The sequence below is a fragment of the Glycine max genome, chromosome 6, assembly GCF_000004515.6.
Source record: "Glycine max cultivar Williams 82 chromosome 6, Glycine_max_v4.0, whole genome shotgun sequence".
Taxonomy (NCBI): Eukaryota; Viridiplantae; Streptophyta; class Magnoliopsida; order Fabales; family Fabaceae; genus Glycine; species Glycine max.
In genome coordinates this window covers 9233331-9246209 of record NC_038242.2, presented here as the reverse complement: position 1 = coordinate 9246209, position 12879 = coordinate 9233331, and the positions used below count along the sequence as shown (strand labels likewise).

General features: G+C 30.3%; 1 protein-coding gene across 2 annotated transcripts; it reads left to right on the top strand.

Moving 5' to 3' along the window:
• Positions 1-3837: 3837 nt before the first annotated feature.
• Positions 3838-7771, top strand: ALDH3H2 (aldehyde dehydrogenase family 3 member H2). 2 transcript variants are annotated; one of them, NM_001367157.1, is made up of 10 exons: positions 3856-4186; positions 4882-4950; positions 5055-5151; positions 5254-5460; positions 5586-5701; positions 5795-5899; positions 5981-6153; positions 6284-6374; positions 6552-6701; positions 7180-7771. In NM_001367157.1, the coding sequence occupies exons 1-10, from the start codon at positions 3953-3955 to the stop codon at positions 7411-7413; spliced, it is 1476 nt and encodes a 491-aa protein (NP_001354086.1). In that variant the 5' UTR covers positions 3856-3952; the 3' UTR covers positions 7414-7771. The 2 variants fall into 2 exon arrangements, with proteins under 2 accessions (XP_040871922.1, NP_001354086.1); XM_041015988.1 differs by having other exon boundaries at positions 3838-4186; positions 5586-5899; positions 7180-7759.
• Positions 7772-12879: the final 5108 nt, after the last annotated feature.

Genomic DNA, 12879 nt, shown 5'->3' with positions numbered 1-12879 from the left:
GAGGAGATGGGATAATTTGTAAATAAATCAACATAAAAATTAAATTTATAAATATTTAATACTTTTTTTATAGGTTAAAATATGATACTAAAAAATTTATAATAGTGAATTAGATCCCTTTGATAAATATTTAATACTTGAAGATTATATATATAATTTTATTATTTTAAGAAGCGTTTAAACTAGACGATAATATAATATTTTACCGAACTTGATAATTTGTATAAGGAGTTTTAAATTTATTGTCATCAATGTATTAAAAAAAAATATTATCACGCCAAAAACAAATATGTATCGATTTACATTCTTATAAATTAATACTATGAACTGTAGAAAGATGTTTGTGTGGTCCAGCTATGTGGGTGGTTTATGGTGAACTGGTTTTATTCACCATTAGATTCATCTAAACTTTCTCAGTACCCGCCACCACTAATTCTTTAAAGGCACAGCATCCTTTGTCGTCTCTAACCAGCTCCTCTAATGCTTGCCAGAAATTAATTCCTCGAATCTCACACATACACTCATCAAAACTCACGCCTTTCACTACTTTTAAAATTAACATTTATCAGTGTCACTAACACTATTACATAAAAATATTTTTAAATTAATCTTTAAAATAAATTTATTTTAAAACTAAAGATTAGAAGAAAAAAAATTAAAAACTAATTGTTGTTTACTTAATTTTTGAAACTCGCAACAAAAACCACCCCCAAAGAGACTTATTAGCTAGTCTAATTAACAAGTTGTGCTATAATACATGATTACAAGAGTTTTGAGAACAATTCACCACCATAGTTTTTTCTTGACCCCTTGCAGTTTGGAAGACAATTGCACCTTGAGCAATTTTTTCCATTCATACAAGTTTTTTCTTCCTTTTATATATTAATTAAAATGTTAAATATTAAAAATAAATGAACGAATGAGAATCTGAGATCTCATGCAGTTTTTTTTAAACTGCAGAGAATCTTAATTTCATGCATTCATGCTAGCGGTCTACTCACCATAATATAAATACATTAAATGAATAATTAAAAACCAAATTACGTTTTATACAATCTTCAAATACTTTTTTCTTATCTAAAAAAAATGTCTTAAATTTTTAAACAAACGTGTATGTGATGAGAAAGCTAACAAGGGAGGAAGTCAATTCTAGACCAAATTCTATAAGAAAGCGTCATGATTCATCACAAGTCATTTCACATTATCTTAAATTATTTATTTGCCAAGTTTTTTAGTGTGTGTTTTCTTTTGACGGAAGCGGCCATTGACGAACAAATTCCAATGGATATTAGGTGTGTGTAAACATATGCTTCCAGTCAAAGATCCTGATCTCCTTTTCGTTGTCTCCACGAAATGCCGATGTTTAAAATTGTATATGGATATTGACAACGATGATTGATATTGAATTCTTTAAAAAAACGTGTTAAAAATTATTAAAAATTGTATATGTATTTTCTTTTAACCAGGAGATAATACTCTCTTTAGGTAATTTATTTTTAAATAAAATGATGTATTCAATTATGATTATGATTTTATGTTCAACTCAATAATTAAATTTTAGACTTTGATTAAGAGATTAAAACATTAAATCACTTGTGTCCATAATTTTCGATGTTAATGAATTATAGTTAGACTAACTATTTTATCATCAGTGAAACCAACTCACCAAAGTGTTACTCCCTCATTATTCATCTAAAATAAAAATATTGATCTCCAGTGAATTTTATTGGATTTCATAAATTATTATTCATTTACAAATTTCATATCTTAAGATTATATTATTATCAATTACACCATTTTATTGTGTTTGCTTGCATGATTATATTTATGTTTTAACTGTCCTATATGGCATTTGTTCTCACTCTAATTTGTTTCTTTGGTTGTTTATAAATTTTCATGTATTAAAATAAATGGATTACCATTCTACCCCAAGTCCCTTCACAACCATCATACCTACTAAGTTTGTAGGGACAAACTGGAACATGGACGTAGTAAATAATAACTCATATTTTTGGCCGTAATTTATGTTGAATTATTGCTCACAGGTTATAATTAATTAATTTATTTTTATACGAAAAATGTTTACGTAAACAAATATATAAAGGACAGGAACCAAAACCTATTTTAGTAATTATATATCCAATATCAAATTTTTAATACTTATTAAAAAATCACATTATTTTAAACTCACATTTAATTAAAATCAATTTTATAAAATCACGTGGATTTAAAATCAATTTTAAAAACACACATTCAAATATACAGTTAATCATTTATAGGAATCACTATTCTCATAATTCATGATTCCGAAAAATGATAATTCTCATACATAATTTTTTTTTTTTGTACCAAACGTCTCCATGAGGTCATGTTTGGTGGACATGTCTCCTCAACCAACTTTCCATATACCAAGTCCCATTTATTCTGGATGGGTCGATCGTGGTTACTTTTACATGTGCAATACTGGATCCTTTAGTTAGTCTTCAACACTTTCCTCCACCTATGTAAAAATAGAAATTTTAAATAAACAAATTTTAGGGGGTGAGAAGATGAAAAGAGGAGTGTAACTATCAGGCCCTGTTTTATTTTGTTATATATATGTTCGTTAACAATTAATTTACTTGACCCATGAAAAGGTCCGTTACTCAACCCACGCGCAAGGCCCAGCTACTCTGGACAATTCCCCCTTCCCTTGGCAGATCAGGGACATGGGCGCACGGCCTAGCTGCTACACAGAGTTTTCAGTGCAAATGTGTGTGTCTATATATATATATTTCTGGTTACCAATATTGCTAATTAATTTTTTAATGATTAATTATATTTTAAGTCTCTATAAATGTGATTTTGTCTGGTTCTAGTTTTTATAATTTTTTTTTAACTTTTAGATTTTAACATTGTTAATGTTTTTTTAGTTCTTTATATTAAATCTAGCTAGTTTAATATTGACATGAGTAATAAAACGAAGAATATAAGATAATTAAGTTAATGAATATTATAGTAAAAATTAATTAAATTTTTTATATATGGTACTATTAATTAAAATAATATTAATATAAAACATATTTTCGTACATAGTACTATTTCTATATTTATCAAATATTGCATAAAATTAACTGTAATATATTATATATGTGTTTATTAAATTTATTATGTATGACTTTTATATAAGTCTAGATATATCAATAATATAAATGTGTGGTTTTCAATATAAGTTTATGTGTATTAAAAATATATTATTAAATAAAATATAACAAGTATAGAATTTAATATATATGTATATATACATTAAAATATACTTATTTTATTGTTGTTTACAAAAGTGGTTTATAAAAATATTTTAAATTCATATTAATTACGTATTGACTCTACGTGACTTGTTCTTATTTTCTTTTTTCCAAAAATAGTAAAGTGGACTGTTTGGACGAAATTGGAATGGATGCGGCTCAGGGGCTAGAACTAACTAGTACCTTCTCTGTTTTTGTGTCCTTATGCAATTACGTGAAACATTTTATATCCAAAGCTGGAAACAAAATAAAACTATTCTATTCACGTTGTAAAAGTCCACACGCTCATTCCTACTCGATCGCCCATATGAACCCACGTTTTTGCGTCAAGCCTGATTCCTGAAGCCATCATATAGATGATGTTCCCTTCATATTTACGTTAATGATCGATTATTGCCACAATTAAGCTAGCTGTAATCCCCTCCCACACGCCATCCTCACGTCATTAATTACGACTAATCTCTCCACCTTTGCTATTATAATAATAATAATAATATAGTTTAATTTCCATCATCGAATTCATTATTCACACACATGTATATATGTATATATAGAGAGCTCTCCTCTCTTCCCTAATGTATGTGCTTTAACTTTGAAACCCAACCCAATTTCACCGTTGCTAGCTCTTGTTTCTTTTTTGTCGGAGAAAATAATAATAACAATATATAATGTCGGTTGAGGAGATGCAGTCACAGAAGAGGAATGTGTTTGACGCAGAAACGGCGTCGTCCTTGGTGAAGGAGCTGAGGGACAACTTCGGTTCGGGAAGGACTCGGAGTTATGAATGGAGAGTGTCACAAGTGAAGGCTCTGTTGAAGGCGGTGGTTGATAACGAGGAACAGATCGTCGACGCTCTTCGTTCCGACCTAGCCAAGCCTCCACTCGAAACCATCGTCTACGAGGTACTACTACTTCTACTTGTCGTGATTTTGTCTTTTTTTCTTTCTCGGTGTCTTCTAATCACTAGATTAGAAACTAATCTTCTTGTGGTTCATGATTGTAAACAACTTTGTAGATAATGAGAATCAAACACAAATCTTCACTAAATAAATTGATTTCACTTGTATGAACAGATCTTACATTACTTTTCCTGTTTGGCACCGATCTTTAATTTTCTTATCTACTCATGTTTTAACTACAACTTGCTTTGCTTGCGTTTTCGTGATTTTTTTGGTAGTGACGATGACCTGTTAGAGGATCAACCTCATGTGTGTTGATTAAGAATCGTGTCTAGTCAAATCATGTTTGTGATTCTATACGCTACACTGTTAGAATATTGACCTTCGAAATATTTTTTTTTCTTTTTTAAAAATTCGTACTCGCTTATTATATGCATGTGCATTATGTTACGTACTCTTTCAATATAACTTTTTAACACCATATGAATTTAATAAAGAGCCTTTAGATTATATGATATTATCTGAATGATTATTTATACTAAATTTAAATTAATTAAACATTCAGAAACTGATAAAATATTCGATGTGTTGAAATGAATTTGATAATTGAAGTATTTAAATTGTATATTAAGTAATTTATTTAATACAAAACTAATTATTATAATTCTAATTTTCATAATTAAATATTTGTGTTGCAGGTTGGTATGTTTAAAAACTCATGTGAAGTCATACTGAAGGAATTGAAACAATGGATGAAGCCAGAAAAGGTATATTTTATCTGAATTTCCTCCACAGAAGAAGGAATTTGACCTAAATATAATGTTGTGTATATAATTTATTTATTCATCACATGATGTTCCTTTTATTTCAGGTCAAAACATCAATCAGAACTTTTCCTTCGTCAGCTGAAATAGTACCTGAACCACTGGGTGTTGTGTTGGTCATCTCTGCATGGAACTATCCAATTTGTATGTTAATAAATATTTACTTAAACTTGAGTTTTTTTATATATACTTTGAGTTGACATTTTCAGCCATTTCTGATAAGTTATTCTCTGTCTGTATTGCCAGTGTTGTCTCTTGATCCAGTCGTTGGAGCTATAGCTGCTGGGAATGCTGTGGTTCTAAAACCATCAGAAATTGCTCCTGCCTCATCATCATTATTATTAAAATTGATAGAGAAGTATTGTGATAACTCATTTATAAGAGTTGTGGAGGGGGCAGTTGATGAAACAACCGCACTATTGCAGCAAAAGTGGGACAAGATTTTCTACACAGGTTTTTCTTCTTTCTTTATCATTATTCTAGTTTGAATCCCTTCTCAGGGACTAAACGTACAAATTAATGCCTAATTTGAACATAAAACAGCAAGAAAATTAAATGAATAATTCTTGGATTGTTAGGCAATGGAAAAGTGGGAAGAATAGTGATGACTGCTGCTGCAAAACACCTTACACCAGTTGTGCTGGAGCTTGGAGGAAAATCTCCTGTTGTTGTTGATTCCAATGTCGATTTGCAGGTATTGCCTAAGCCTCTTGGTTTTTCAATTACTTTTTATTACTTTATTCTCTTTCAATTTCATATTTTACTTAAAATTAATTTGTATTCACAGATAGCAGCTAGGCGAATAATTTCTGGCAAGTGGGGATTGAATAATGGACAAGCCTGCATTTCTCCAGATTATGTTATAACAACAAAAGATTGTGCTCCCAAGTTGGTATGGAACTTTCCCTATGTGTAATTAGAGTTCTGAATCTATGTCTTTGTTTATTTATTGTTTGATATCTCCAATTTCTAGGTGGATGCCCTAAAGACTGAATTGGAGAAATGTTATGGAAAGAACCCGTTGGAATCAGAAGATTTGTCTCGGATTGTGACTTCCAACCACTTTGCTCGATTGTCAAAGCTATTGGATGATGATAAGGTTGCTGGCAAGATTGTTTATGGAGGTGAAAAGGATGAAAAGAAATTGTAAGCTCCCTTAATCGATCTGTTTTTAATTAAATTTAACTTTTAGCCAGCTTGGATGGGAGATTTTATCATTAAAGAAATGCAATAGATCTTGACATTATTGGCTTTTTTACTGCCCCAAAATTTGCAGAAGGATTGCTCCCACTCTTTTATTGGATGTTCCGCGAGATTCTCTGATAATGGGTGAGGAGATATTTGGTCCATTACTTCCTATTATCACGGTATGAACATTTACATATGTTTTAATTAGATAAATGCTTATAAAATAACGTGGAAACGTCTAGGTGTTTGTAATTTAAAAAGTTCTCGGTAATAAACTTTATTTGCTTCTTTTAATTTAAAGCACTGGAAGGTTAACTATAATAAGTCTATAATACTTTTTTTCTTGCTTGTAACAGGTGAATAAAGTGGAAGAAAGTATTGATTTGATCAACTCAGGAACAAAGCCCCTGGCTGCATATATATTTACAACCAACAAGAAGTTAAAGGAGCAGTTCGTAATGAATGTTCCTGCAGGGGGTTTGCTTGTCAATGACACTGTCTTACATGTAATATTTCTTATTTTAAAAATTTTCCATGAATGCATGAGTTTGCGTGTGCCTTTATATTATAGGATTTTATCGCTGAACAGGATTAAGGTCCTAATCAGCTTCAAGGTTTGGGTTGCTGACAGTTTGTTGCCATGAAAGATGAATTCATTTTTTAAAAGATATATTTAAACTTAAATGGATAGATAATTTTTAGTTAATGTCAAGAAAATAAATTTTAAATATATATATGTATTTCAGTATCTCTCTTGGGGGTGATAAAAAAAAGAGGTACCTTTTTAAATGTGTGTGATGCATGTATGTGTGTGCAATAATCATGTCCTTCGATCTGTTGATTCGCATTGAATTTGATGAATTTCTTAGATGACTTGGTCATAGATTATGATATCTATAGATATGGATATAACATTGTTAATCAATATTTCTTATTTTTTGTTTTGAATCAATAATCATGTGTATTTTCCTTTACCTGGTGCAGCTTGTCGTTGATACTTTGCCATTTGGGGGAGTTGGGGAGAGTGGAATGGGTGCATACCATGGGAAGTTCTCTTTTGATGCTTTTACACACAAAAAGGCAGTTCTTTATCGCAGTTTTGCTGGTGATTCATCATTAAGGTACCCACCATACACGGATACAAAGCTGAGATTGATGAAGGCTCTCATCGGTGGTCGTTTCCTCGGAATAATTCGTGCTCTTTTCGGATGGTCCTAAGCTCAATTTGTTTTGAAATCTAGCAGTTGTTGATGCATCTTTCGTTCTTTTTTTTTTTTGTACTTTATCATGCTGTGTAGCTTTATTATTATTTTGTGTTTTAGAAGAAAACAAATAAGCGAGAGTATTGTGCATGAAAAAAGCAAAATGATCAATGCTACTTTTCTTCGTGATCGTGTTAGATGTCTTGTGGTTGTAAATTGTAATGTGGCTAATGCCTTTTAGAGGCTATGCAGGCTGTGATACTATATAATACTGTGTATATATGTACATATTAACATGCCTTTCACGGAAAGACAATGCATGCTCTTATGTATGTCATAAATTCATAATCCAGATTTTTCTAGTGGTTTTGGTCTCTCATGGTGATGGCAGTGCTGTGAGTCTGAATATTGAAGAGCACTGTATTATTAATATTTGAATTGAAAGCTGTGTTTGCGTTTTGAGTCAACTATCTATAAACGAGATAAGGGGAACAATATCAAGACAAAAAAATTCCAGTGGTTAACCCAATATTGGCTAATCTACACGCAACAACAAAATTTCTACTATGATTGAATAAAATGTACAAAGATTGTGAATGTACACAAAAGCCCTCTTAGAAGCCTCTCTCATAGAAGACGAAACCTTCAATTCTTGAAGAAAAATCTCAGTTATTGACTTTCTCCGACAGAGACTCTTACAATTGAAAGCTTTTCTTTTTCCTTCACTATCTCTTTCCCATGTACTGATATGTGGGACCTTATATATTGATCCAAGATACAAGTATTAAGGCTTATCCACACCTAAGTCTAAATTAATGGAAGTCTAAATCAATTACAAGATTAATTAGCTATTCTCATAATAAGAAGAAAAAAAAAATCACTTTCGATGAGACGTACCCACACCTAACATTTCCAATCCTTATATATCATGTCTCTTTAGATAAGGTATGACCATACCTAACAGCAAACTGTATAAACTGATGCAACAAAAGTTCTTAGAGGATAAGGCATGCCGACGCCTAGTAACACAATGCATCATTCTCCCCCTTTATGTCGTTTCTCATGAAAATACCTTTAACTTTGGTAGATTCTAAGAGGACTTAGGCCACACCCTCACATAACATATGGTTCAGGCACGCCATCAAATTGAACCTTTGTAAATATTACCCTCAGATTACTTAAATTAGTTTCCTTTGGAGGGCCGTATTAATAATAATGAAATTGCGTTTTAGTTTTGTCAGTGTTTCCTTTCTTAAGACAGTGTCTTGTTAAACCCGTGGTTTTCAAACATACATGGTTACCAAAAAGGATGATTGCTGTATGCCTGTATCTAACGGGCTCAATAGCCTAACACGGGATTTTGCACATACCATCCTCAGAATTCAGAAATTTGTACATTTGCAAACAAAGTAGCTCTAACAAGAAGTTAGTTTCTATTGAGTGATTAATGATTAGCAAAGTGAATTTCCAATGCTTAATTTTCGATTTGTATACTCTGCAGTGATTCTTACTCCGCCAACTATTAAGCATTGCCTTGCTTTTGGGACCTATGGTGTGCCACAAAGATTGAGATATTTAATCTATTCACTTATAATAATAAAAAATGAAAGAATGAAAGAAAGAAAAGGCATCATAGATTACTCTTGGGGATCTAAAAACTAAAAAGGCTTTGACAATAATCAAGAATTCTGTAAAATACGAACAACCTCTCTGATCTTTGACTAGCTGTGAGTTCCGTTGGAAACTCAACTAGAAATGTAATTTTCAAGTTTCCTCTTGTTCCTGGTTCTCTAGAGATTGGCATGCCTTGGTCAGGGATGATCTTCTCATAGCCAGGGTGTATGATATTGTCAAGTGTCAAATTCATGTGCTCTCCACCCAATAGTGGGACTAATATTGTACACCCAGTTAGTGCCTTTACTAAGGGAATTTCTACACCCAATTCCAAATCATCTCCTTCTCTTCTAAATAACTGGTGTCTTTTCTCGGAGATGATAAATATTATATCTTCTCTGTATGCTCCTGGTCTCTCATTTCCTTTTCCTTCAAATGTAATCTTTGTTCCTTCTGTCCATCCAGGCTACACATTTATTGTTAGCAGCTCTTCCTCTTGAACAATTCCACTGTAAGAACAAATATCAACCATATTCATTAAGCTTTTTCCAAATACAAAACGGTGGAAATCCTGATCTTGCAAATATTCTTCCATACACATACACATATACATAGGAGACACATCTAGTGAGAGCCTGAGAGATGAGAAGAATTAATCTTGATCATACAACCGTTCATGAATGATCAAGATTGTTTTAATTAGTTTTAATCTCCAGTACTATCTATTTGAATTCGATGGTTATGATTTGTTTCTCCCACACACTCTCACCTCATATGCTCTAATATAAAAAAATGTTATTAGACTTGCTCATGCTATCATGGTCTTTGTCAAATATTACGAGTCTTCTATAACAATGAGTCATGATACTATCAAAATGAAGCACAAATGGCATATTCTTCTTGTATCAAATATAAGAAAAAAATGATATATTGATTAAGAAAGATAATTAATCACATTTAACTTAATTAATTTTAATTAAAAAATAATATTTTTCTAATTTATCTTTAATTAGAATTTAGTATAAGGATAAGAAAGAATAATTGAAATTAACAATTAAATGAAAAATATTTTAGAAATAATAATATTAAATAAAAAAATTAGTTAGAATTCTCCTATATTTGAGGGGGGGAAATATTTTATTTTTTTATATTTGAGACTAGAGGAAAAGTACAACAATAAACAAACAACTTGACATATACCATCAGAATTCCGCAATGTTAGTATGATGAATCATTTGGTTAGGATAGACTCATAATGTTTTATACTAACAGTTCAAATTTTGTTAGACAAAGATTGTACAACACAACTTCAGATTTGTTAATATATTCTCAAAGTTTACCCAGCTAATATGCTTTCAAAAAGCAAACAGAGATATATTTTGACATGTATATTAACAAGGAACAAGGAACAAGGAACAAGGAACAGAAATCAATGAATGACATGAAGGGATTAATGGATGGATACGAAGTTACTAACCCTGTAGCGGTGAGGACATCGCTTGTGACCATGATTTTTTTCTTGCATCCATAGCACAAGTCTTCCAGAGTGCATTCAAGTTTTTTTCTCAATTGGTGGTGGTTTTAGCATCCCAGATGAATTGGAATACATGATTGGAGTGTCTTTCCAGCGGCTGGCATTCCGCGACTTCAGATCATGAGGAGGCATTCTGAAACTACCGCTGCTGTTCCATGAAGAAGAAGAAGAAAGATTATGAAAAATATAATAAAATTGTGAATAAATATTATTAATATATTTTTATAATATTTATCAAATGTTATGTATAACTAGTGTCTTTAAAGTTTTTTATGATATTTTTAGGCTTTACTAATATAGATTATATATAATAAAATATTTGATAAAATATCACAAAAATATATTATTAATATTTATTTATAATTTGACTAATATTTTTTAATGTAACTAAAGATTTTTAGTAATATTTTTATTAAATGTTAGATAAAAAAAATATTGCTAAAAATTACATATATAATAATGTGAACCTGTATATATGTATATTCTCTCACACGTTTCCAAGGAAAAATGAAATTACGTACGTGATATATATCTTATTTCTTTCGTGACTTTTCTTTCTGTGGATTGCATATTAATTTGCACTACAGAATTACTTTGTCTAGAATGTTATATAGTTATATTAGTGATTCCTGTCTTGTGTTACAAATAAGAGGGTCTAAATCGTGCTGGTTAATTAAGTTGTAATTAGAAGGAGACAAAAACATTGAGTAATTATATGTGTCCATTGCACCTGTATCTAGTTTTATGCAAGAAATTTTGCTTCCATTTGTTGAGCTTTACCTGCTGGCCGGTAGCGATAAGGGAGAACACACGTATATTTTTAATTAGTTCCGGGCTGCCATACACCTTTGAAACGAGGGCATTGACTGGGGGAATGATACTAGTTTCCTAGCTATAACCCTATTACTATGACTTCTTCAAAACAAAAATTTATCGAAGCTATATGATTGATTTATTAATTTTACATTCCAAAACCTAACACTTCGTGTTGAACACTGAATATTTTTGCTGAACACTGTAGATGTACATTAACAAAGTTGTTTCTTAGAATGAATATTAGACACCCATACGTTAAACTACACATAGAGGGAAAGAGAAATAAATTATATAATAGCCTAATAGATATTTGACGTGGGAAGAAGAGAGAGATAAAAATAGATATAAACCAGCTATTTTAAACATTGAGGTTATCCATATATCATTATCCTAAATTATATTTTTTTATAATCATAGATATCAAATATTTATCGTTAAATTATCATTAATCTCCGTTGAACCTCTGAACACACACATGATAGATGAATTTAAATCTTTAACTGCTTGGTTAAGAAATATAAGTTGTTACTACTTAATTTTTAAATTATAATACTTTAATTCAAATCTTTTAAATAAAAAAATATAATAAAAATATATTGTTAATGTACAATAATATGAATGGAGTAAACTTGTGTTTGGTGATGAGAAATGAAAAAGAATAAAAAAAAAGTTAAATAGAGTAAAAAAAGAGAAGATGAGTAAGATTGTTTGATTGGAGCAAAGGAGAGTGAAAATAAATGAAATATTTAAATTAAAGTAATTTTAGATGATTTTTTTATGAGAAATGATTTGGTAGATAAAAATAAGAAAATTTAATATCTAATACAAATATATTTTTATTAATATTGTCATTTATTATAATTATTTTATTATGAATATAAATCTTATTTATTTTTTAGCATTATTTTTATCATTTATTATTATATAAAAAACATCATTATTTTGCAGCCAAATATTAATTTATAGGAACCACCTTTTATTCAAAACCTTTATAGCACTTTCACTAGCTCCAACCAAATAATTTTCACTGTTTTGTTTTTACTTTCATTCATCACAGTTTAATTCACACATACCAAACAATGTAAGTAATAGAAGGATATTGGTAATTGGTGGGAAACAACTTTGGTACGGTATGTCCTATCAAGACATTTTTATTTTATAGCTATAATTATAATTATAATACATTACTAATTATTAATTAATACTAGTAGATTAAATAAATTATTGTTTAATTAAAATGATAGAGTAACACATTAGTTTTTATTTAATTTTTTTAACTGTACATATTCGAAACATCTTTAATACTAACACTCTATGTAGCGTTTCTTTAAATTAAGAACCAAAGAAACGCATTGATTTTCAGTCAAACGCATTGATGTTGAGTTGTAGGATTTTCTGTTAACATGTTAGAAAGACGCAAAGACCAATACGCGTTTATATTCCAACGGCGATCATTTCCTGCTTCAACCACGAAACTTCCAAATTCTTTCGTCCCTTTCCACTATTTCTACAATAAAT

What these genes read in the sequence shown, in the direction of transcription:
- ALDH3H2 (XM_041015988.1), top strand. Translation starts at nt 3,953, where the DNA reads ATGTCGGTTGAGGAGATGCAGTCACAGAAGAGGAATGTGTTTGACGCA. An exon ending in AAGATTGTGCTCCCAAGTTG is followed by an intron (nt 5,900 to 5,980) that starts GTATGGAACTTT and finishes TCCAATTTCTAG; the next exon opens with GTGGATGCCCTAAAGACTGA. An exon ending in TCAATGACACTGTCTTACAT is followed by an intron (nt 6,702 to 7,179) that starts GTAATATTTCTT and finishes TACCTGGTGCAG; the next exon opens with CTTGTCGTTGATACTTTGCC.